Source organism: Nyctereutes procyonoides, unplaced genomic scaffold (assembly GCF_905146905.1).
Source record: "Nyctereutes procyonoides isolate TBG_1078 unplaced genomic scaffold, NYPRO_anot_genome, whole genome shotgun sequence".
Lineage (NCBI taxonomy): Eukaryota > Metazoa > Chordata > Mammalia > Carnivora > Canidae > Nyctereutes > Nyctereutes procyonoides.
Genome location: NW_026575144.1, coordinates 16,073,013 through 16,094,470, shown reverse-complemented (window position 1 = coordinate 16,094,470; position 21,458 = coordinate 16,073,013). Strand labels below are relative to the sequence as shown.

General features: G+C 43.1%; 1 protein-coding gene across 5 annotated transcripts in view; it reads right to left on the bottom strand.

The window, feature by feature from the left end:
- The window catches only part of MTR (5-methyltetrahydrofolate-homocysteine methyltransferase), a 107,452-nt gene that overhangs the window by 34,995 nt on the left and 50,999 nt on the right, over positions 1-21,458 (bottom strand). For all 5 annotated transcript variants that reach the window (XM_055308781.1, XM_055308780.1, XM_055308782.1 and 2 more), the window contains exons 16-20: positions 10,766-10,945; positions 8,797-8,913; positions 8,371-8,511; positions 2,596-2,685; positions 1,133-1,285 (exon numbers count right to left, since the gene is read on the bottom strand). In XM_055308781.1, the coding sequence (XP_055164756.1) occupies positions 1,133-1,285; positions 2,596-2,685; positions 8,371-8,511; positions 8,797-8,913; positions 10,766-10,945 (681 nt within the window). The remainder of the gene's footprint in view (positions 1-1,132; positions 1,286-2,595; positions 2,686-8,370; positions 8,512-8,796; positions 8,914-10,765; positions 10,946-21,458) is intronic.

The following is a 21,458-nucleotide window of genomic DNA, read 5'->3' as shown; positions in this document are numbered from 1 at the left end:
AGAGACAGAGAGAGAGGGAGAGAGAGAGAGGCAGAGACACAGGCAAAGGGAGAAGCAGGCTCCATGCAGGGAGCCTGATGTGGGACTTGATCCCTGGACTTCAGGATCATGCCCTGGGCTAAAGGTGGTGCTAAACCACTGGGCCACCCAGGGATCCCCTCTTGATCCACTTCTTTTTTTTTTTTTTTAATTTTATTTTTATTTTATGATAGTCACAGAGACAGAGAGGCAGAGACACAGGCAGAGGGAGAAGCAAGCTCCATGCACCGGGAGCCCGACATGGGATTCGATCCCGGGTCTCCAGGATCGCGCCCTGGGCCAAAGGCAGGCACCAAACCAGGGATCCCTCTTGATCCACTTCTAATGAAGGCTTGTGCTTAAGCAAGAATAGGGCCTTTTACAAAATTCACCAATAAATGCTAAAATTCACAACTGGAAGTCCGGTGGGAAACAGGATGTTGTGCTGCCTCCAAGTTTCTCCTTTTAAGTAAATACATGGCACAGAAACCTAGTAGACATCATAACTAAGTGATCAAAGTCCACAGAACCAGCAATGAGATACAGCAGCATTACGAGCCTCCTGATATGACCCACTGGGGATGGCACAGCCTCACTCTCACTCTTATTCTTGCCAAAAATGAGCAAACATCAGACAAACTCAAACCAAGGGATGGTCTACATAACAGGCACACTACTGAGGAAGGCAGGATAAAAGCAACGTGGGATCCTGGGATAAAAAGAAAACAGGGGTACCTGGGTGGCTCAGTGGTTATGCGTCTGCCTTTGGCTCAGGTCGTGATCCTGGGGTCCTGGGATTGAGTCCTGTGTCAGGCTCCCCACAGGGAGCTTGCTTCTTCCTCTGCCTATGTCTCTGCCTCTCTCTGTGTGTCTCTCATAAGTAAATAAATAAAATCTTATTTAAAAAAAAAGAAAAAAGAAAAAAGATGGTCCTTCCAGACACTCCTTCTAAATACATTTAGAGAAAGAATGACCTAATCTCAATGTCTACGAGCTCTTACCAAAAGCAACACTTAAAAGAAATATACCTTAAGTTACTATTTATTAAAACACAAAGTCTTTTTCTTTTGGTTGTTAAAACTGCACCCAACACCCAACCTGATCTTTTGCCAACCTGAGGCAGAAACATTTTTCCAGCTCCAAAAAGGTCACCAACAACTTTCATGCCATTCATCAGAGGCCCTTCAATGATATTCAGAGGCCGGGGATATTTTTCCTGGTTTAACCTGGCTTCCTCAGTGTCCTCAATAATATGTTTTTCAATACCCTAGTAAAAAAAAGGTTAGGGAAAAAGAGTCACATTAACAACTGACTTAAGTCCAAATAGCCAATAAAGAATGAATCATGAAAATGCTTAAGAGTATAGGTTTTAGATTCAGACTGCATGGGTTCAAATCCTAGCTTCTATCACTAATCTAAGCAATTTATCAAGTCTCAGTTTCCTAAATTAAAATATCACATAGTACCTGCCTCAGGTGGTTATTGTGAGGATTGAATGAAATACCCTATGTAAAGTGCTTAGTTGGCTGTAGTAATATAACATAAGCACTCCATAAAAGTACTCAGTAAAAGTGAGTTACCAGTGACAGAAGGAATGCTAGCAGTAAGTAAAGTTCAAATTCATCATAAAATACACTTTGCATCCTAGGGGTTTCACAGAGTATATGTTACTAAAGATATCTGTGCAATCAGCATGTTTTGTTACTGTAAAGTACACTCTAGGGCTGTGGGAGGAATGACAATGGGCAGGACCCTTAAGTGAAGTTCAAATCCATGAAGCCTCTGAGGACTTTTCCAGCATTCAATGACCAAGCCCTAATCCTCCATGTCCCCAGTTCACCAGCCCTTGGATGTGGCTGGCTTATTCCATAACTTCAAATATGTGAATCTCAAAAGTTTCAAGAAGTTAAATGTGAAATTTGAGAGCCAAAAAAAAAAAAATCCTCTAAAATTCTCAGACAACAAATGAGGACACTGAAGCTACGAGATTATGTTGCCTAAAATTCCAATTGTCAGCAGAAGAACCAGGACTTGTTTGTTGATCAAAAGACAGCAGGGATCCCTGGGTGGCGCAGCGGTTTAGCGCCTGCCTTTGGCCCAGGGCGCGATCCTGGAGACCCGGGATCGAGTCCCACATCGGGCTCCCGGTGCATGGAGCCTGCTTCTCCCTCTGCCTGTGTCTCTGCCTCTTTCTCTCTGTGTCTATCATACATAAATAAATAAAAATTTAAACAAAAAAAAAAAAAAGACAGCAACTTGGTCTAGGAGAGCGCTTCTCAACCTTGGCACCATGGACACATTGGGCTGAATAATTTTCATGTGGGGCCGATCCCGTGAATTATATACAGGATGTTCACAGCATTCCTGTCCACTGGATGCCAGGAACACCTCCCACCCCCTATAGTGACAACTGAAAGTATCTCTAGCCACTGCCAGTGGTGCTGGAGGTGGGGTGGGGGGCTGGGGGCACATTCACTAAGGGGTGCTCTAGGGAATCACCCCTCTAGCACAACACAAGGCAAACACGAGGTGCCTCCAGACCTCCGGTTCACCTCCCTCACCACTCTCACCACTCACCTTCACGAGGGCGTACTCAAGGCGCTCTTCAATGGGGCCATTCCTCCACTCATCAGTCTGGATGACTTTTTTCCCTCCTTTGCCGTGAGTCTGAGTTGAAATTAGGACAGACAGATAGGTACAATGGGCCCTTATTGAACTACATAGCAGCAAAAAGCTATGCCTTACTTTTCTTGAATACTGCCAGTACCTAGTTGAATATGCAGCATGAATTAAGATCTTAACAAATGTTTGCAGGAAGGAGAGACAAGGAGATGTCTAGGGCTTTCAGGATTTGACCGTGTAGCAGAAGGACACAGCAAGGTCCTGTTCTTCCTTTTCTAGAAGAAAACAACTTCATGGGGATGCCTGGGTGGCTCAGTGGTTGAGCATCTGCCTTTGGCTCAAGGCATGATCCCAGGGTCCTGGGATAGTCCTGCATCAGGCCCTGCAGGGAGCCTGCTTCTCCCTCTGCTTATGTCTCTTTCTCTCTGTATCTCTCATGAATAAATAAATAAAATCTTAAAAAAAAAAAAAAAAAAAAACTTCAAAAGATTTTCAGGGCAGTTAGAGATGCTATTCCCTACATGTGATGGGCCTCCAGAGCCTTCCACAAGGAGCATCATTACCCACAAAGAGAGGCTGTGGAGGTGCTGAGTCAGACAGCATCTGGGACGTGGATATGCCAAGAGCCGCAAGACATAGCCTATGCTCTCGAGGACTTCGCCACATCCTAAGGGAGGTGGAGGGGCAAGCCACCAGAGAAAGCACATGCCAGGCGTGGAACGTACTAGTGGATGGTCAGACCACTATGTGATACAAACTAGACTGGGAATGTGAGGAACAAGTCATCATCACAAATCAGGATGGAGAAAGACCTGGAATAAACTGACAGATCCAGCAGAGGCACACAAAGTGAAAGAATCATGGCCCATGAGGTGAACTGCAAGAACTTACCTGCTTTCTCCATGTAAACTGGTGGCATCACTCACCCAAAGAAAAACCTAAGTAGCATTCTGAAATACTCATTCATTCCTCTTATTCGGTCACTCACCGAGTCCTAATGACTACAGTGCGGCGGAATTTCTCCCTGCCCCATTTCCACACTTTCCAAGCCATTGCCTATCTCTACAGCCCAAAATCACCCCGGTCTCCAGTGCACCTTCTGTAGCCAGCTGCAAATCGGATCAATCCACCCCCATAGGAAAAAATTCCTAAGTATCCTATTCCTCTCAGGACACATTGCCTCTCTTTTCTGAGGCTGCTCTCCATGCCATGCAAGGCGCCAACCCAGCCCTCTCTGGAGCTCCATCTTCTGCCAAGCCGAGCAAGTTCAGTATCCCATGCATTTCAGCCCCTTGCACCCTCCACATCCCTTCACCTGACATCCACTTACTCAGCACCGGCTCCAGTGCCAGCCCCCATCTAGATGGCAAATGTCCTTGTCCTGGCAGGGACCACCGCCCAGCACTCCAATACCAGACCCCAGGTTGGCTAACTCCCACTTAGCTTTGAGGTCTCCCCTGACCTGCGCCTTCTGGGAAGCCTTCCCCAACCACCTCTACTTCTGGGTTCTGCATTCTCACAGCATCCTGCACCTGCACTATCCCAGCATGGACTGTGCTAGGTCACAACTGCCTCCACTATTTCTGTATGTCTCATCCAACTGTAGGCTCCATGGGGGCACATCTCTCTTACTGCTTAGATCCTCTATGGTCAGTGAAGTGCACAGCACAGAACAAGAGTTCAGTAAATATTAGCTGAGTGATTTAATGCTAAACAAAGCCAGATTTTCCGGAGCAATGTTTAGGCAGGATAAAAGAGGCCAAATCAGAGAGCACCAGAAATCCATGCTATCCAGTTTGGATTTAACCTTCCAGGCAGTTGTGGGGTACGAGGAGTGCAGGACAAAATTCAAAGTTCTGAAGCTTCAGAATAATAAAGTAATATTTTTAAGAGCACCCTAGAAGGGGGAGGAGATTTTAACAGTCCATGATAAAGGACTGGACTACAGTGGTGGTAACAGGGAGGAAAGAAAATCCAAGCATAAAGACATTAAGTGACAAGCAATGTGTTAGAAGAGAGAGAAGGCTGGGAGAACCCCCAGAACTGCATGGCTGGGGTGCTAATGGCAATACTGAGGACACAAGGGCTTCCTTCCCTATCAGGAAAACTAAAGATGGTGAATTTAAAAGGATGATTTGCAGGATTGTTGCCAGTAGCCAGGCACGGAGGCAGCCTAAACGTCCGTTGATGGCTGAACAAATACAGAAAACATGGTATAATACTATCTGACCATAGAGAAGGAAAAAAAAAAAAAAAACTAGAGCTGCATGGCCCTGCAAAAAGAAAACAAGAAAGAGGAAAAGAGACAAGAAAGAGAGGGGAGGAGAGGAGAGGAGAGGAGAGGAGAGGAGAGGAGAGGAGAGGAGAGGAGAGGAGAGGAGAGGAGAGGAGAGGAGAGGAGGAGAGGAGAGGAGAGGAGAGGATTCTTCTGAAGCTCACATTCCTCTCACTCAGTACTTGTGACGCACCACTTGCCCTATAAGCCACAGCATCAGGCCATTTCTACCCGTGGGACAGAGTCTGAGGAGTACAAACAGGGCAAAAGGATCTGGTGTGTTCACAGAAAGATCCCCCAGTGTGCAGGGCCTCTGGGGCATGGAGGGGTCAACATTTATGGGATGATGAACAGTGGCCAACAAGGATCCAGGGAAGGTCAACAAAGATTTTTCCAAAGCATAAAAACTATCCCATCTGATGACCCTGTTTCAGAAAATCAATACTTAAAAGGTACATTTTAAAGCAACTTTTTTAGGAGTACAACCTTGCATGCTGAGCCCACCTTGCTTTCCAACTAGTCATTCGACAGAAGATTCTCCACGATCTAAGTACAAAATGCTGCAGAGGGGAGACCACATACCAGACACACTGTGGACGCTCACTGAGCACAAAGTCACCAAGCAAACCAACCAGCTACCTGTCCTATGCAGCTGTCTATCCTTGTCTCTGTAGCTACTGCTCTGGAGTATCTTCCTGCTCAGGGGGTCATCCTGGTGACCTGTGCTTTGTTCCTGGCACACAGAAAAGCTGGACAGGCATCAAGGGGAGTATGGTGCTTGGAAGAAAAGGCAAACAAGACTGTGACCTCCAGGGGCAATGAGGAAGATGAAGGCTAGACAAATTATCAAATAACTTTTTTCCCAGAAAAGCATCAAGAGTATTCTCACAAGCCAAGGTCATTCAGGGGCCACTGTATTGACAGCAGAGATCCTTCCAGTCCAAATGAGGGAGGCGAGGAGAGAGAGGGAGGGAGGGAGGGAAGAACTCTATGGAAATCATATGGTACCATGACACCTGGAACTTTTCATTACCAAAACTAATTTACTTACCACAAGTCAGCCTGTGCCAAGCCAAAATAATTATTTTTTGATAAACCTGTGAATTCCCCCAAAGTGGGATTAGAGAGCTTAGGAAGATCAGAGAAAACTCTTTCCAGCTTTTCAATAATGTATCACACAGGAACCTGGGTGCAGACTTCATCATTTAATAACAAAAAGAGATCATTCCCTTATAAAGAAAAAAAAAAACCCCTCAGCCTTTATTTACCTCTTAATAGCACTGCTTTTTACGTTCCATTTGCACTTGGTACATCCTGAGAAATTGCTACCAAGCTGGCAACTACTAGGACTTATTAAAGTATACCTGTTTTGGTTATTAATTCCCTTAATGGTAACAGAAGTCACCTTTGAACGTAGACAGCCTACTTGACAGAGGGGTCAGTGGCTTGTAATAAGTCCCTGTGGTTACACTAAGAGGGAAGAAATTTCTGGTAATTATGGACTGTTAAGCTCTAGAGATGGCTATTAAGATCTCCCTCAGTGTGGCTGTGCCCCAGGAGCAAAACTTCTTGACATCCCAGCATGACACACAGAAACAAAAACTTGTACACAAATGCTAAAAGTGAACTGACCCAAGAGGATGACTGACATAAAATACACAGTCAATAAAACCTTATGTGAGAATAGTCTGACAAATAAGGAGCTTGAACTTTTCTATGTGAGAGAGGGGAGGAAACAACAAAACAGCACATTGTGTGGGTTAAGAACTCTCTACAATGACTTCATGCTTATAGAAGCTGCCACACCCCCTGGCCTTCAACAGAACCCATGTGAGTTATGATTCTACTCAACAGAAGACAGGCAAGGAAGAAACCGGGTAGTGTTTCACACTCAGCGGCCATACACTCTGTTTAGATGAGCAGAAAAAGCCCTGGAGAGAGAGAGAGAAGTCCAGAGGCTGTTTCGTATTCAGTGAGCCCCAAGAGACAGAAAACGATTACATTTGCAATAGTCAAGCCCCAACACATTCTGTCCTAGGTCCACAAGAGAAATCAGAAAAATTTTTTTTTTAAAGATTTATTTATTTATGATAGACATAGAGAGAGAGAGAAAGAGAGAGAGAGGCAGAGACACATGAGGAGGGAGAAGCAGGCTCCATGCCAGGAGCCCGACACGGGACTTGATCCCGGGACTCCAGGATCGTGCCCTGGACCAAAGGCAGGCGCTAAACCGCTGAGCCACCCAGGGATCCCAGAAATCAGAAATATTTTTAAGAAACTGGAGGGGAGGGTCCTTTGCTCACCACACAGTCTGAACCCCACCAGCTCTGCTGAGCCTACGGTAATTTCAGAAATTTAAATCTCATCACCCTTAACAAAGCTAATTAATCCTAAACCATCCTAGCCTTCTTCCAGAACACTCTAGTACTCACGCTACAATGGAGCAGGAGAAGTTGACAGTTCTGCTGGAGTTATAATCAGATTGTAACACAGAAAACATTAACAAAGGGACAACATCCTTGGAAGTGTTCTACCACTTTGCCAACATGCTTTGTGAGAAATATGTCTTCCTTTGCCATGGCTCTTTGCAAAAAATCAAAAAGTTCTTTTTGAGGTAAAGATTTCACCTTTCCTTAAACAATTTCAGGAAGCAGCCCCATGACAGATACTTAATGTACCTAGGACTGCTGGACACTTAGTAAGGGGGAAACAAGGAGCCAGTTTTTGGATTAACTAACACATTCACACGTCTATACATCAAATGCATACAGACCCCAAGCCTTGAATTGTGAACCTTCCCATGGATGGAACAGATCCGAACACAAACAGGCACACATATGTAAACACATTGCAATGGGTATCAGGTAATGAAAGCCACAAAAGAAAATACAAAATAGTCTATTTAAAATGAGGTAGAAAATGTTTCTTAAAATGGAAAGATGCTGCCAATATGCTGCTAAACAGGTTACCCAAAAGCATCTAGAATAGAGGTCTATTATTATAAAAATGCATGTGTGTGCACACACACGTGTGAGGACATAATTATTTTGAAAATAAGCCAAAATCCGTGACTAGAAAGTCATAAAATCTCAATAGTGGTTAACTTTGGGTGATAGGATCCTGAGTGATTTTCATTTTCTTCCTCTGCTTATCTATATTTTGTAAATTTTCTAGAATTAATGTGTTACTTCAGTATGGGACAAGATCAATTTTACATTTTAAAATAAATTTAAAGAAACCTAAATTCAGAATACTGAAGCAGGGTGGCTAGCTATGCTCTGCTTCTGCTCCCTCACCCTTATCTAAAACACCTTCTCTTGGACTCTCTGTAGAAATCTTCAGTGATCCAAAGACATGATGAGATACTTGCTCCTACTCTACAGCAAAGGTCTAATAACTGGAAATGGGTAGTAAGTTCGAAAGAAAAGCCTTCATCAGAACACTTTTCTCTCTACCTGAGCATAGCGTAGGAGCTTCTCCGTGGCCTCAGGGTCTTTATTCCAGATGAGGTCTTCACAGAGCTGGAGGAGTTCCTTATGGATGTCGTCATAGACAGGGAGGCTTCCGGCATTCACTATCCCCATGTCCATACCAAACTAAGGCAAGAAAAAGGAAAAGAAAAGAGAAAATTTCCAGAGATACTCTGTATCAGAGGTAAGCAAACATTTTTTGTACAAAATATTTCAGGCCGTGGTCTCTATCACAACTTCTCAACTCTTCTACTGTCCTATAAAGGCGACCAGGGACAATATATAAAGCATGAATAAGACGTTCTTCACAGAAATTGGCAGCAGGCCGGAGTTAGTCTGTGGGCCATAGTTGGTCAAGCCCTTCCCCATGGAAAAGGTGCTTTCGAAGGGCAAACAGGTGTTCTACTGTACCTTGATTGCGTGGTAAAGGAAAACACCATGCATTGCTTCTCGAATGGCTTCCATGCCGCGAAAGGAGAAGGACAAGTTGGAAAGACCGCCACTTACTCTGACTCCAGGTAATGTTTCCTGGCAAAAATTTAAAAATGTGAAAAGATGTCCTTATTTTGCCAAAAGCAGCAATCACATCCCTTAAGCTTAACAGAGAAGAGTGGAAAGTAAAAAACATGAATTTCAAAGTAATCCAGAGCTTCCTGTAGGTAGACATAAACCAGAACTTGCCACATTATGGTACTGCAAAAGCACTGCTTCACAGATGGTTTTCCCTTCTAGATCCTACTCTCCCTGAGGGGAAAAAAAATTCTGCCTTCCTTGTAAATGTTTACAGTGAACCCGATGAGGTCACAGTAAATGAGAAGTGTGCCATAAAATATCTGCTGAATAAATATCAAAGAAAGAAACACAGACAGTAGCCTGCCATTCACTTGAAGGTTTCCACAGCCTAAATGAAGCAACTCCCTAATTCAGCATGAACTTGACTAATTTTAACAGGACAGAATGAAACTGAGGCTCCCAGCACACCTTATGACAATGTCAAGTATTAGACAATGTCACGTGGGACAACAGGAACACATACGAGAATGTTCACAGCAGCACTACTCACGCTGTCCTCAAACTAGAAACAAACCAAATGTCTATCAACAGTAGACCAGTTAAGTGTGGAAGAGTTACACAATGAAATATTATACATTAATAAAAATGAACAAAGTACAAGCTACGACAACAGAGATAAATCTTTTTAATAAGTTTGGGTAAGCAAAAAAGGCATAAGCATCTTAAGATTCTATTTATATTAAGTATAAAAATAGTAAACACTAAACTGCACTGTTTAGACAATAGATTCCCACTGTTGGTGGCAGTTATGTTGTATAAAGTCACTGTGAATGATGAATTTGGAAATACTGAAAACCCTTTCTCCTAGAGGGAAAAGTAGAGTTTATGTTCCTGTGAACCCCTGGTCACACAATTTTCATCTAGTCCTCAGTACAGAAACTTGTTTTATGTGTGTTTCTGTGTAAAGACATCTTGTTTAATGAATACTATTGATTCACTAACACTGACCGCATGGCCAACTGGCTCACTACGACTCACGTCTAAACAAAGCTTATGTAATGCCAGCATTTTCCCCATAAGGCTCATCACAGCCTTCCCGCAACCAGGAACATTAGACAGCTCTTCGGCACTATACTTGGGGGCCATTTAGACAGAGAAATAAATTACCAAGACAAAGGTCAAAAATGTGAAAAATACAGCACTATTACAGCCATGAATTGGACATGTGTTTACAGAGTAAGAGCTGAAACAAGCAGCAGGGCATGTCTTTGTTGACCTCATCTGGGAACATGTGGGTTGGCCCCACCTGGGCCACGCACCTCTCTGCGCGTGGGTATGTCTGTGAGTGATTGCAAAAGCACCAACAGAATTGATTTTGGGGTCACAAATAAATTTTGGCAAGTAAGTGAATTTGCAAATACACAATCCACGGATAATTCAGATGGACTGTACATAAGTGATAAAATTATAAAGAAAAGCCACAAAGTGGTATCATAAAACAGGAAAATGGTTGCATCACAAAATTCAGAACTGAGGGAATAAGTTGAAAGGGAGAGTCACAGGAGCGCTGGGCATGTTCTATTTCATGACCTAAGTGAAAGCTATTATGTGCTTCACAATTATATATTATAGTTTATATTTTTCGTATATTTTCTCCAGTATGTATGTTCCACTTCATCATGTAAAACATCACATAAAAGAAAAATAATGAAGAGCCCTAAATTTCAGAAAAGTAGTTTAATACCTAACAGTAAACTGTCAACATCCCCAGCCAGTAAACAGATAGGTTAGCTCAAACTACTCACTGGTGCTAGGAGATAAACGTGAGTGATGGCCTGAGTAGAAACAAGAAAATATCTGTACTTACTTTAATGATTTTTGTTGCGTGAATAAAATTAACAGCATACAAGTTGTGCTCTTCCATCCCAGTGCCAATGGTGAGGATATTGGGGTCAAAGATGATGTCATTTGGATTAAAGCCCAGTTTATTCACAAGAAGATGGTAGGCCCGGATGCACACTCTGATTTTTGTGTCTGTTTCTGTCGCCTGGCAAGAGGGGCAAAAGATGCAATTTTAAAAAGAAAATGAAGTGTTATCTATGAAAACACAAGCACATTTCACTTCTCGAAATGCACTTAACTATCGATGCTTAGATTTCATAGAAATCCAAATGCCAAGCAGCCTCTCAACATTTATCAAATTATCTCAGGGGAGGAGATGGTTTAAAGTCGCTTTGTGTTTTCATCCACACAACAGCTATACTGCTTCTGTGAAAATTAAAGCTTACACACACACACATACACACACACATGATAAAAACTCAAACATTACTAAGGAACGATTAACAAATAAGCATCCCTCCTGCTCTGATCTGCCTGGACTGCCATAACTCACCACCCAGGCAGCACCACCAAAGGCTTCTTTGACCTTTCAGAATCCACAAAGATTTAGGGATATGTCCCCAGCTTCTTCCCAACCCCCCAAGCACTAGCTAACTAGCGTGTGCCTTAAGCCATAAATATAAATCAGTACTGCTCTTCAAAATATGATGCTAGAAACCAAAGAACTGACTCCAGCAAGACTCAAACTCCCAGTCGCTTCCCCTCACCCTTAGAATCAGGGCCCATTTCAAGAGTTTTATTTCATACCATTGTCCCTTCCTCTGCCCTCGGCTCCTCTGACAGTCCTTAAACCTGCCCAGTTCATCCCTTAGAGCCCTTTTACTTACTGCTGCCACTGCTCAGAACACAAAACCCTGGGACAGGGCAGTGTGCTTCACCATCACTCACTTCCCTGCCCAGACACCTCTCCCCTGTAAGGCCTTCTCGCTCTCCCTCTCCAACCAGCCCCTCTGCCATCCTGCCTGCTTCCTCCATCTTCTTCACAGCACCTCTCTTTCTAGAAACTATTTATTTGGGAACTCTTTTTTTTTTTTAAATCTGTCTCATTATTTATTATTAACCTGTTGAGCCAAAATACCAGTCTTGCTGTATCCCTTGAGCTGAGAGCAGTGCCTGGCCCAGAACACATGTTCAGTACGATTCACTGAATGAACACATGCTGCTTTTCACTCAAAGCCTTCTAAACTTGGTCATGGTCATGGAGACTGTCTTCATGTCACACTCTGAGTGCTTTCTTGTATAAAAAATCAAATCTGGGGGTGTCTGTGTGACTCAGTAAGTGAATCGTCTGCTTTCAGCTCAGGTTATGATCCCAGGGTCCTGGGATCGAGCCCTGCATCGGACTCCCTGCTCAGCAGGGAGATTGCTTCTCCCTCTCCCTCTGCCCCTCCCCGTGCTTGTACTCTGCCTCACTCTCTCAAATAAATAAAATTTTTCAAATAAATAAAAATTTTAAAAACTCAAATCTGCTCTGAAGAAAAACTGAATACCTGCTATCACTAGAGTCCTTCCAAAAAAATAAGCCACATACAATTTTGAACAGATGTGCAAAATGTTGCTGAAGAGTAGCTACCACCACTGGACCATATGGTGAGTCTCCAAGCTGATTACTTTGAGGGAGGCCTTGGCTAGAGGTGGACACTCAGCATGCTGAAGAATCAGGTCCTGGTCACATCCATCCTGACATCCTGAGAGAGCTCTCTAGGCAAGCACAGAGAGGGATAGGGACACTGCTGTAGCTCCGAATATTTAGGGCAGGTCCCGCCCTCTGGAGAAAGGCCTAGTGGTACAACTACACAAAGAGCTCACTCTGACATCTAGGTTTTCAATGACTTTCCTACTTTGGTATTTGTTGCACTGTTCCCTTCAGCCTTAAATCTCTCCCTGCTTCCTGCTGCTGGTGGGGTTAGATCTCACATCTGGCGAGTCAGTGCCCCCACAATGAAGCAGACCGAGGAGCTAGGGGAAAGGGAGACAGGAGCAGGCTCTGTGACTCCACTGCTCCACACTTCAGGGAAAGGGGCAAGCTCTCATCTTAACTGAATTTTTTCAACAACTTACTCCTTCAGTTAGTGACATGGTTAAGACCAAGATGTGGGTCCGAAAGAAAGCAGTCAGGAGCAGGTCACCCAGGAAAGTCCAGCTGTGCACCAGAAGGCAGCATTGTACATGGGACAAGGAGGAGGGTCCTCACAGGACAGGAATTCTTTTACAGGTCAGAAAGGGATCACCAATTACCAGCCCCATAAGGACAGGGTCTTGTCTCACCAACCCTGTAGCACCTGCCATAGTGCCTACCACATTAACAGACACACAACTCCTGTCTGCTGCAGAAACAAAAGAACCTCAGAATGAAAAGACGTTCAGGGTGCAGGACTCTGCCAGGAGCAGGTCACATCATGTCAGACTTGCCAAGGTTTCCTCTGTCATGTTCCTCGGCCAGGGTTTGAGATCAACTCATTGCTAAGGAGTGGTCATGCCTGAGGAGCTCACAGACCCAGAAGAGAGGTCCAGGAAAGAAGAGAATGGGAGCAGCCTTCCTTTATTTGCTAGGGCTCTCAATTCCAGCTGCACATTATTACCTGGAGGGCTCCTTGCCTGTGTGCTAATACCTGAACCTCACCCTACACCCGTTAGATCAGGATCTTGAGAAGAGAAATGAGCAACAGTATTTTCTAGGAGTCCCCAGTGATTCTAGCATACAGCCAGGATGGGGCACCACCTTCTCAGGTCAAGCTACAAGAAAACCTCAGTGACAATACCATAAACCTCAGCTCAAGAAGGCATACATACTTTTTATGATTTTATGATTTACCCAGTTTACTCCTGAGCTGCACAAAGTTAGATGGCCATCGGTAGGGAGAAGGTTTAGTTAAAAAAAAATCCAACACCCAGGCTTTGCCAGAATATCACACTTGGGGAGAAAGGAGATAAATCTCAACTAATCTTTGATTTGTTCATCAAGGTGGATATTGTGAGGACAAGAAAGAAAGGGTGGAAGACACCTAGATTCTGTAAAAATACAGCCTGACAAGCAACAGGGAAGGCACAAGACCACCTGCGGAGGCCAGCCAAGGGTTGCAAACCCCTCAGAATGTGCTTAACATGGGCCAGGGAATGCAGTAGGAGGCCCACCCTGCCGCCACAAAATTCCCAAGAGTGGTGATGGGAAGAGGCATCTGTGCCACCATCTGGAGGGCACCCACATGTCAGAAGGAAAAAAAGCCAAAGAAGCGAGAGCATGGGATGAAGACAGGGCAGATCCTGCCCATGGTGGAAGAGAAGAGTAGAATAGCTGGGGTCACTGGAAAAACAAGGCCAACCTGGAATGCCTCCTGGTTCACTCTCTACCTGATGGAGGGGAGATGGTGCCCCTGGCACAGCTCATGCTCCAAGCAGGCAACCTTGAAGGGGACTCAGAATCAAGGAGAAAGCAGACTAGATGTCAGACAGGGAAACAAGACTGCGAGGCAGTCTCCATACTATGCCAACAGCAGCCGGGAGAAGTGGATCTCAGCTGTGGCCCCTGGTGACACAGCAAATGAGGAAATCAGAAACCAGACTCCTCTGCACGGCATTATCGTGATCCAATGCCCACCCATGGCTTTTTATCTAGAAACCACGGGTAGAGGCTGCTTGCTAGAAGATCCTACTCTGAAGAGCCCAGGTGAAGCAGCACTATATCCTCACACAGGGCAAACGACTCCATTCAAATCTCTTTCACAAAGAGGAATGCCAGGCTTGTGCTAGGAAACCAGGAACCTGAGCTGAGGAGAGACACCAGCTGTATGCTGTGCTGTTACTCTTGTGAGGTCAGTGAGGATCCCAGGCTCTGTGGAGATCTGGGACCAAGTGGCTTTGGAGGCCTCCTATTCCTCACATCCCTGCCATGAATTCCCGCCTCCAAAGGTCATTTGGAGAAGTCACTTTCTTACAGAGAATTTAAGATCTGGAGCACTGGGCTGGCTCAGTCAGAGGAGCACACAGCTCTTGATCTCAGGGTTGTGAGTCTGAGTCCCATCATGCTGGGTGTAGAGATTACATACATATATACATACATACATACATACATACATACATAAACAAACAAACTTAAAAAATAGTTTCAGATCTATAGTCCATCTTATATAAGGAAAGGCCCAAGAATAAATACTCAATCATGTAAGCTTAGCCAGGGAGTGGTGACCTCTCTAGAGCCACCAAAAAGGAGGCCCCTGAAATGTAGAAATATATGTCAGATTTTCAGAGGGTCAGGGGAGAACATGTGAGGATCATCTCCTAGGTGTGGGTCAACTGCCTCCAGCAAGGTAAAAATAAAGGGAATTTTTAAAAAAAGATTTTATTTATTTATTCATGAGAAACACAGAGAGGAGAGAGAGAGAGAGGCAGAGACACAGGCAGAGGGAGAAGCAGGCTCCATGCAGGGAGCCTGACGTGGGCCTCGATCCCAGGTCTCCAGGATCACACCCTGGGTTGAAGATGGCGCTAAACTGCTGAGCCACCTGGGCTGCCCAATAAAGGGAATTTTAAGAACAATTACTTCTGTTTCCTAGAACTATCTATGATACCATGATGCATATTTTCCTGGAAAATACAAGACATTCAACTGAAACACATCATCAATTTATCTAAATTTAATAAATAAGGTATTACCAAATAAAAATCTAAAAACTCACTGCCAAGGGAAAGGAAAAATAATAATATTTACGAAAGGAAAAATAAGCCAATCCCACCAACAATAAAGCACCACAAAATACCTAAGAATGTTCTTGAGATTTGCTATTTAATAAAAACTACAAAACCTGATTAATTAATAGTAACCATGCTCCTGAATGACAACTCTGAATACTGCCAAGACAGCATGATATTCTAAGTTAGGATTAATTAAATTTTAATCAATAACCCAATGGAGCTTTATTTCTCCATAAGCTGGAAAATTATTTTTCAAATCATTTTAACATAGAAAAATGTGTTGAATATAATGGATGCACTTATAGAATATCAATTTTATATAGTGTGCATAGATGCAAACAAAATTGATATAGCCCATTCTATCATGTGATAATTATATTTCTAAGAAACCTTACATTATCAAAAATTATCATATAATATATATCATTTCAATTAGAAAAGGAAAATTAAATCTAGAAGTGAGTAGGAATAAAGTTATTTTCTCGCAGAAATTTCAATGATAAAGGTGTTCAGGATTGTTAGAGTTAAAACAACTGGGAGCAGGGATGCCTCGGTGGCTCCATCAGTTAAGCATCAGGCTCTTCATTTCAGCTCAGGTCTTGATCCTAGGGTCCTGGGATCAAGCACAGCATCAGGTTTGTGCTCAGCAGGGAGTCTGCTTCTCCCTCTGTCTCTGCCCCTCCCCCTACTCAGGATTTCTCTCTCTCTCTGTCTCTATCTTTAAAAAAAATAAAAAATAAAAAATAAAAAGCCGGCGATCAAAACTACTGACATCAACGAAGACACAGAAATGCTTCCTTGGGATCCCTGGGTGGCGCAGTGGTTTAGCGCCTGCCTTTGGCCCAGGGCGTGATCCTGGAGACCCGGGATCAAATCCCACGTCAGGCTCCCGGTGCATGGAGCCTGCTTCTCCCTCTGCCTATGTCTCTGCCTCTCTCTCTCTCTCACTGTGTGCCTATCATAAATAAATAAAATTTAAAAAAAAAAAAAAGAAAAGAAATGCTTCCTTATTTGCCTTTCCTCTTTCATTACAACATGAATCACAAAGGTCAACTGACATCGACAAACAAATGCAGCAACAAAAACAGGTGTGAGTTACTCTGCTCTCTTCTGTTGCAACAGTGGTTTTCCATTTGAGAGAGCATCTTTCTCCTTAGAAGCAATCCTGTCATGCACACAAAGTGAATTGTGGTTCTTAACTGACTGCTACATCCAAAAGTGTGATGAGAACTCATCGACAGAAGACATGCCTTCATACCAAAATATCTGGAATTACTGGTTTCTGTTGTTTTGCTTTTTGTAATTTTGCTGTTTATAACTGCTTACCACAATCCTTCAGTGAGCATATATAAGTCTATAGTCATATAGAAAAATGATCTCTTAATAGGAAAAGCAGTATTTAAGAGGAATCTTTAGGGACACCTTAGTGGCTCAGTGGTTGAGCATCTGCCTTCAGCTCAGGACATGATCCTGGGGTCCCAGAATCAAGTCCCAAATCGGGCTCCCTGCATGGAGCCTGCTTCCCCCTCTGCCTGCCTCTCTCTCTCTCTCTCTCATGAATAAATAAAAAAATAAAAATTAAAAAAATAAAAATAAATATTAAAAAAATAAAAGGAATCTTTAGTTCTAACCACCTTAGTCTGGCAATTACTTCCCTTTACAGCATTTTCTTCCCATCATTACCAAATGTAGTTTTTACGTAGTCATATACACAGGGTCTAAATAACTTTGGGTTTTTCATTTCTTATTTATATTTTATAAGCACTGTCATCCTGCTCCATAATCTTTGTTATTAATATGTGAATACTCTGAATAATATTCCAACAGAATGACATAATCTAAGTTAGCATTTCTCTCCAGTTGGGCATTTAGGTTGTTTTCTTCTTCAATAAAGCTGAAGAAAACTCTTTGCATATATAGTGTTCTTATGCTGTTGAATTCTTTTATTGGGATAATTTCCCAGAAATGAGATCATTAGCTCAAAGGGTAGGAACATTTTTATATTTCTTGGCAGGTATTATTGTCTTTCAAAAGGACCATCCCAATTGATGCTACGCTCTAGAATGAATAAAGCTTTCTGTTTACTATTGCTGGACCAGCACAGATCTTGATAATTTTTAAGTTTACTTTTACTTAGTATGGATAAGACACTATCTTAATATTGCTCTAATCTGCATTCTTTCATAACTAGCAAGTTAACATTTTTTTTCCCTACACTTTTTTATTTGTAGTCACATTCAAATCTAAATTGGGAAGACTTATTCTCAGAGAGGATCAAACACTATTCAAGGCTAACAGACAAAGCCTGGGGATTATACAAGACTTGGAAACACACATCAGTTTTCAAGCTGGCAGACCGGGGATCCAAACTTGGCTCCAGCATGTCCTAGCCATTTGACCTTGGCTCACTGTAAAATGGGACCACAGCTACCCCAGGTGGTTGTTATGAGGACTGAGATACAGGGTTTCCGATTTTCAGTCAGGGTATACATCACCTCTACAGCTTTAAAATTCCTGAAGCCAGATTTAAGAAACAAAACAAACTATCAAAGAAAAAAAAAGAGACAAAACAAGAAACAGACTTTTAACTGCAGAGAACACACTGATGGCCACCAGAGAGGTAGTAGGGAACAGTTGAAACGGGTGATGGAATTAAGGAAGCTGCCTGTGGTGATGAGCACCAGGCAATGCCCAGAATTGCTGAATCACTATACTGTACTCCTGAGATTAATGTAACACCATACATTAAATATGCTGGAATTTAAATTTTTTTAAAAAATTACTGAAGCCAGGTCTCACCCTAGACCAAATGAGGCAGGAACTCAAGGGGTAGAGCCCAGGAATGTATGTTTTTTAAAAGCATCAGCAGAGACTACCATTCCCCACGGGAGTGTTTCTGCCTCACACTCCTGGTTAAGCACCACAGACACACAAAGCACACAGCACTGCTTTCTCATTCTCACTCTCAGAGCTGACCTTGCTTCCTACTTCACGGAGGAAACAGAAGCAATTACAGACTCCCACCTGCACACGGCTCCGCCTGCCTCTGGATCCACACTCGTACTACGCCTTCTTTCCCGCAGTGGGAGCGAACTGCTACCCCCTCCACTTGCAGACTGACTGCCATCCCTCTCCACTTACAAGGTCAGGGACATAACAAACACTCCCTTTCTCTGGTACATCAATTCCTCCCTCTCTCTCTACCAGATCATTCCCATCAGCTTACAGATACGTATTATCACATGATCCATTTTCTCACACATATGCACACCCCTCCTTAACCTCCTATCCATCTCTGGCTTCCACACTATTTCTGTTCCCTTTTACAGCAAAACTCCTCAAAAAAGGCTGTTTACACCTGCTGCCTCCAATTCTATTTTCTCTTGAACCCACTCCAATTGGGCTTTCATCTCCTTGGAAACAGTATAGCAAGATCATAAACTACCCCATTCCTAATCCAGTGATAAATTCTTTGTCTTATCCAACTTGATCTACCACAGCTCTTTGAAATAGCTCATCATGCCTTTCTTGAAGCTTGATCTTCTCTTGACTTCCAAGTGAACCTGTCCTCTGGTTCCTCTCCTACCAAAGAGGTTGCTCCTCCTCAAATTCTTCTAGTGATGTTGGGGTCTCCTCTTTTCCCCAGCCCTGAGCACTGCAGCTCCAAGATGCACTCCTAGGAGCTCTGCTCTATAGTCATTCCTTTGGGAATAGAGTCAGTCTCATGACTTTAAATCCCATCTATGTACAAATTAATCCCAAGTATATCCATCATATATCCATATATGTTAGATGATATGTGTGCTTTTATTTCTTACTCCGTTTGCCCTCTAAGAATGCAAATTGCACAAGGACAGAGATTAGGTTTTATTCTCTGCTATCTCCCCATGGCTAAGGCACACAAGATATATTTGAAAGAATTAAAGCCCGTATCTGCCTCCAACAAACAATACCAGATTTCTGTACCGATTTTTTTTTTAATTTTTATTTATTTATGATAGTCACAGAGAGAGAAAGAGAGAGAGGCAGAGACACAGGCAGAGGGAGAAGCAGGCTCCATGCACCGGGAGCCCGACGTGGGATTCGATCCCGGGTCTCCAGGATCGCGCCCTGGGCCAAAGGCAGGCGCCAAACCGCTGCGCCACCCAGGGATCCCTCTGTACCGATTTTTAAATGACCACTTAAGGTAACAACAACAAACAGCTCTTAGAAAGAAGAAATAAGACTAACAGAGGATTTGGAGAATATATGTAGGTGTAGAAATCTCATATCAAGCAGAGCAAAATGCTAGAGCTGAAAAAACAGGAAAAGATAAAAAAAAATTAGGCAATCTTTCCAAAATATCTAATATATGAATGCCACACATGACAAAAGATAAAATCATTCAAGAAAACTTGCTACAACTGTGACCATTTCATTTGTAAAATTTGGTTTCCCAAATGAAAGGGCCCACTAAGCACCCAATATAACTGATGGCTCACTGTCAAGTGATTTCAGAACACTGTTGACATATGAGGTCCCAGAAACATCCAGAAAGTGGGAAAATAAATAGGTTTTGCAAAAAAGAACCAATGGTTAGAAGAGTACCAGTGGAAAAGTAAAAACACCAAATCCGTCACCACTACAAGGAGGCAAGGAATATAAATGTCACAAGCAGAAAAGAGAGTTGACAGCGGTGGGCTCTGGGGGTCTGCAGGGCTGGGGCTTCTGGTTTTCATACAGAGCCGCACAGAACTATCTGTAACTACCCATATATATATATATCTTAAGGAAAAATGAAATTTACATTGGAAGGTCCCCCCAAACTGAACCAGCAGTGGGAGATGACTGGATGACAACTTCACAGAAGCACTATTTGGCAGCATGTGCCCAAATGCTTCCTGGGAACACACTTTGACCTCGCAGCCCCACGTCTATGAACGAATGAGGAAAACCACTGCGGGGCGGGGGTGGGGGGTAGATAGCTGAATGAGAGTTCTGACCACACTCATTCTACTAAAAAATTATAAACCACTGTAATTTCATTTACTAGTAGACTAAAGAAAACATGCAACTGGAATCTAATGCAACCATAGACGATGGAGTTATAACACAGATTTACTAAGATGGGAAGGTGCCAACATTCTGCTGAGTGGGAGTGAAGAGTTCCAGAACGGCAGGTGTAAACTCCTTTATACAAAACTTTCAATTTGGGATAACTTCTCCTCTTTTCTTAAATGGGCACACGACTTTCTCATGTTATTCAGGTTTTCAATGTTTCCTCTTCGGAGGGGTTTTATGAGACCACTTTTTCTAAAACAACCAATTCTTCCTGACAGCAATCCCCTGGATTCTTTCACCCAAACATTTAGCAGAGTCTGATGAATGATACCAGATCTAGGCTCAAATCCTGGCACTACTGCTTGCTACCTGTGTGACAACAGTGACTCAAGAGCATGGAACACAAAAATAACAACATACATCTAACAGGGGAACCTGGATGGCTCCGTGGCTGAGCATCTAACTGTGGCTCAGAACGTGATCCCAAAGTCCTGGGATCGAGTCCCGCATCGGGCTCCCCACAGGGAGTCTGCTTCTCCCTCTGCCTATGTCTCTGCCTCTCTTTCTGTCTCCCATGAATAAATAAAACCTTAATATATATATATATATATATATATATATATATACACACATATACAAATACCTAACATTTATATATTGGGAAGAAAAGCTGATGTAATGTGTGTAGTGTGTGTGCCTGCTTAGTATGAGTAAAGGTTCATTATTAAAATGATCTCTTGTAAGTCAAACTCTCCCTCTTTGCAGATGACATGATGCTGTACATAGAAAACCCAAAAGACTCCACCCCAAGATTGCTAGAACTCATACAGCAATTCATCAGTGTGGTAGGATACAGAATCAATGCCCAGAAATCGGTGGCATTTCTATACACTAACAATGAGACTGAAGTAAGAGAAATTAAGGAA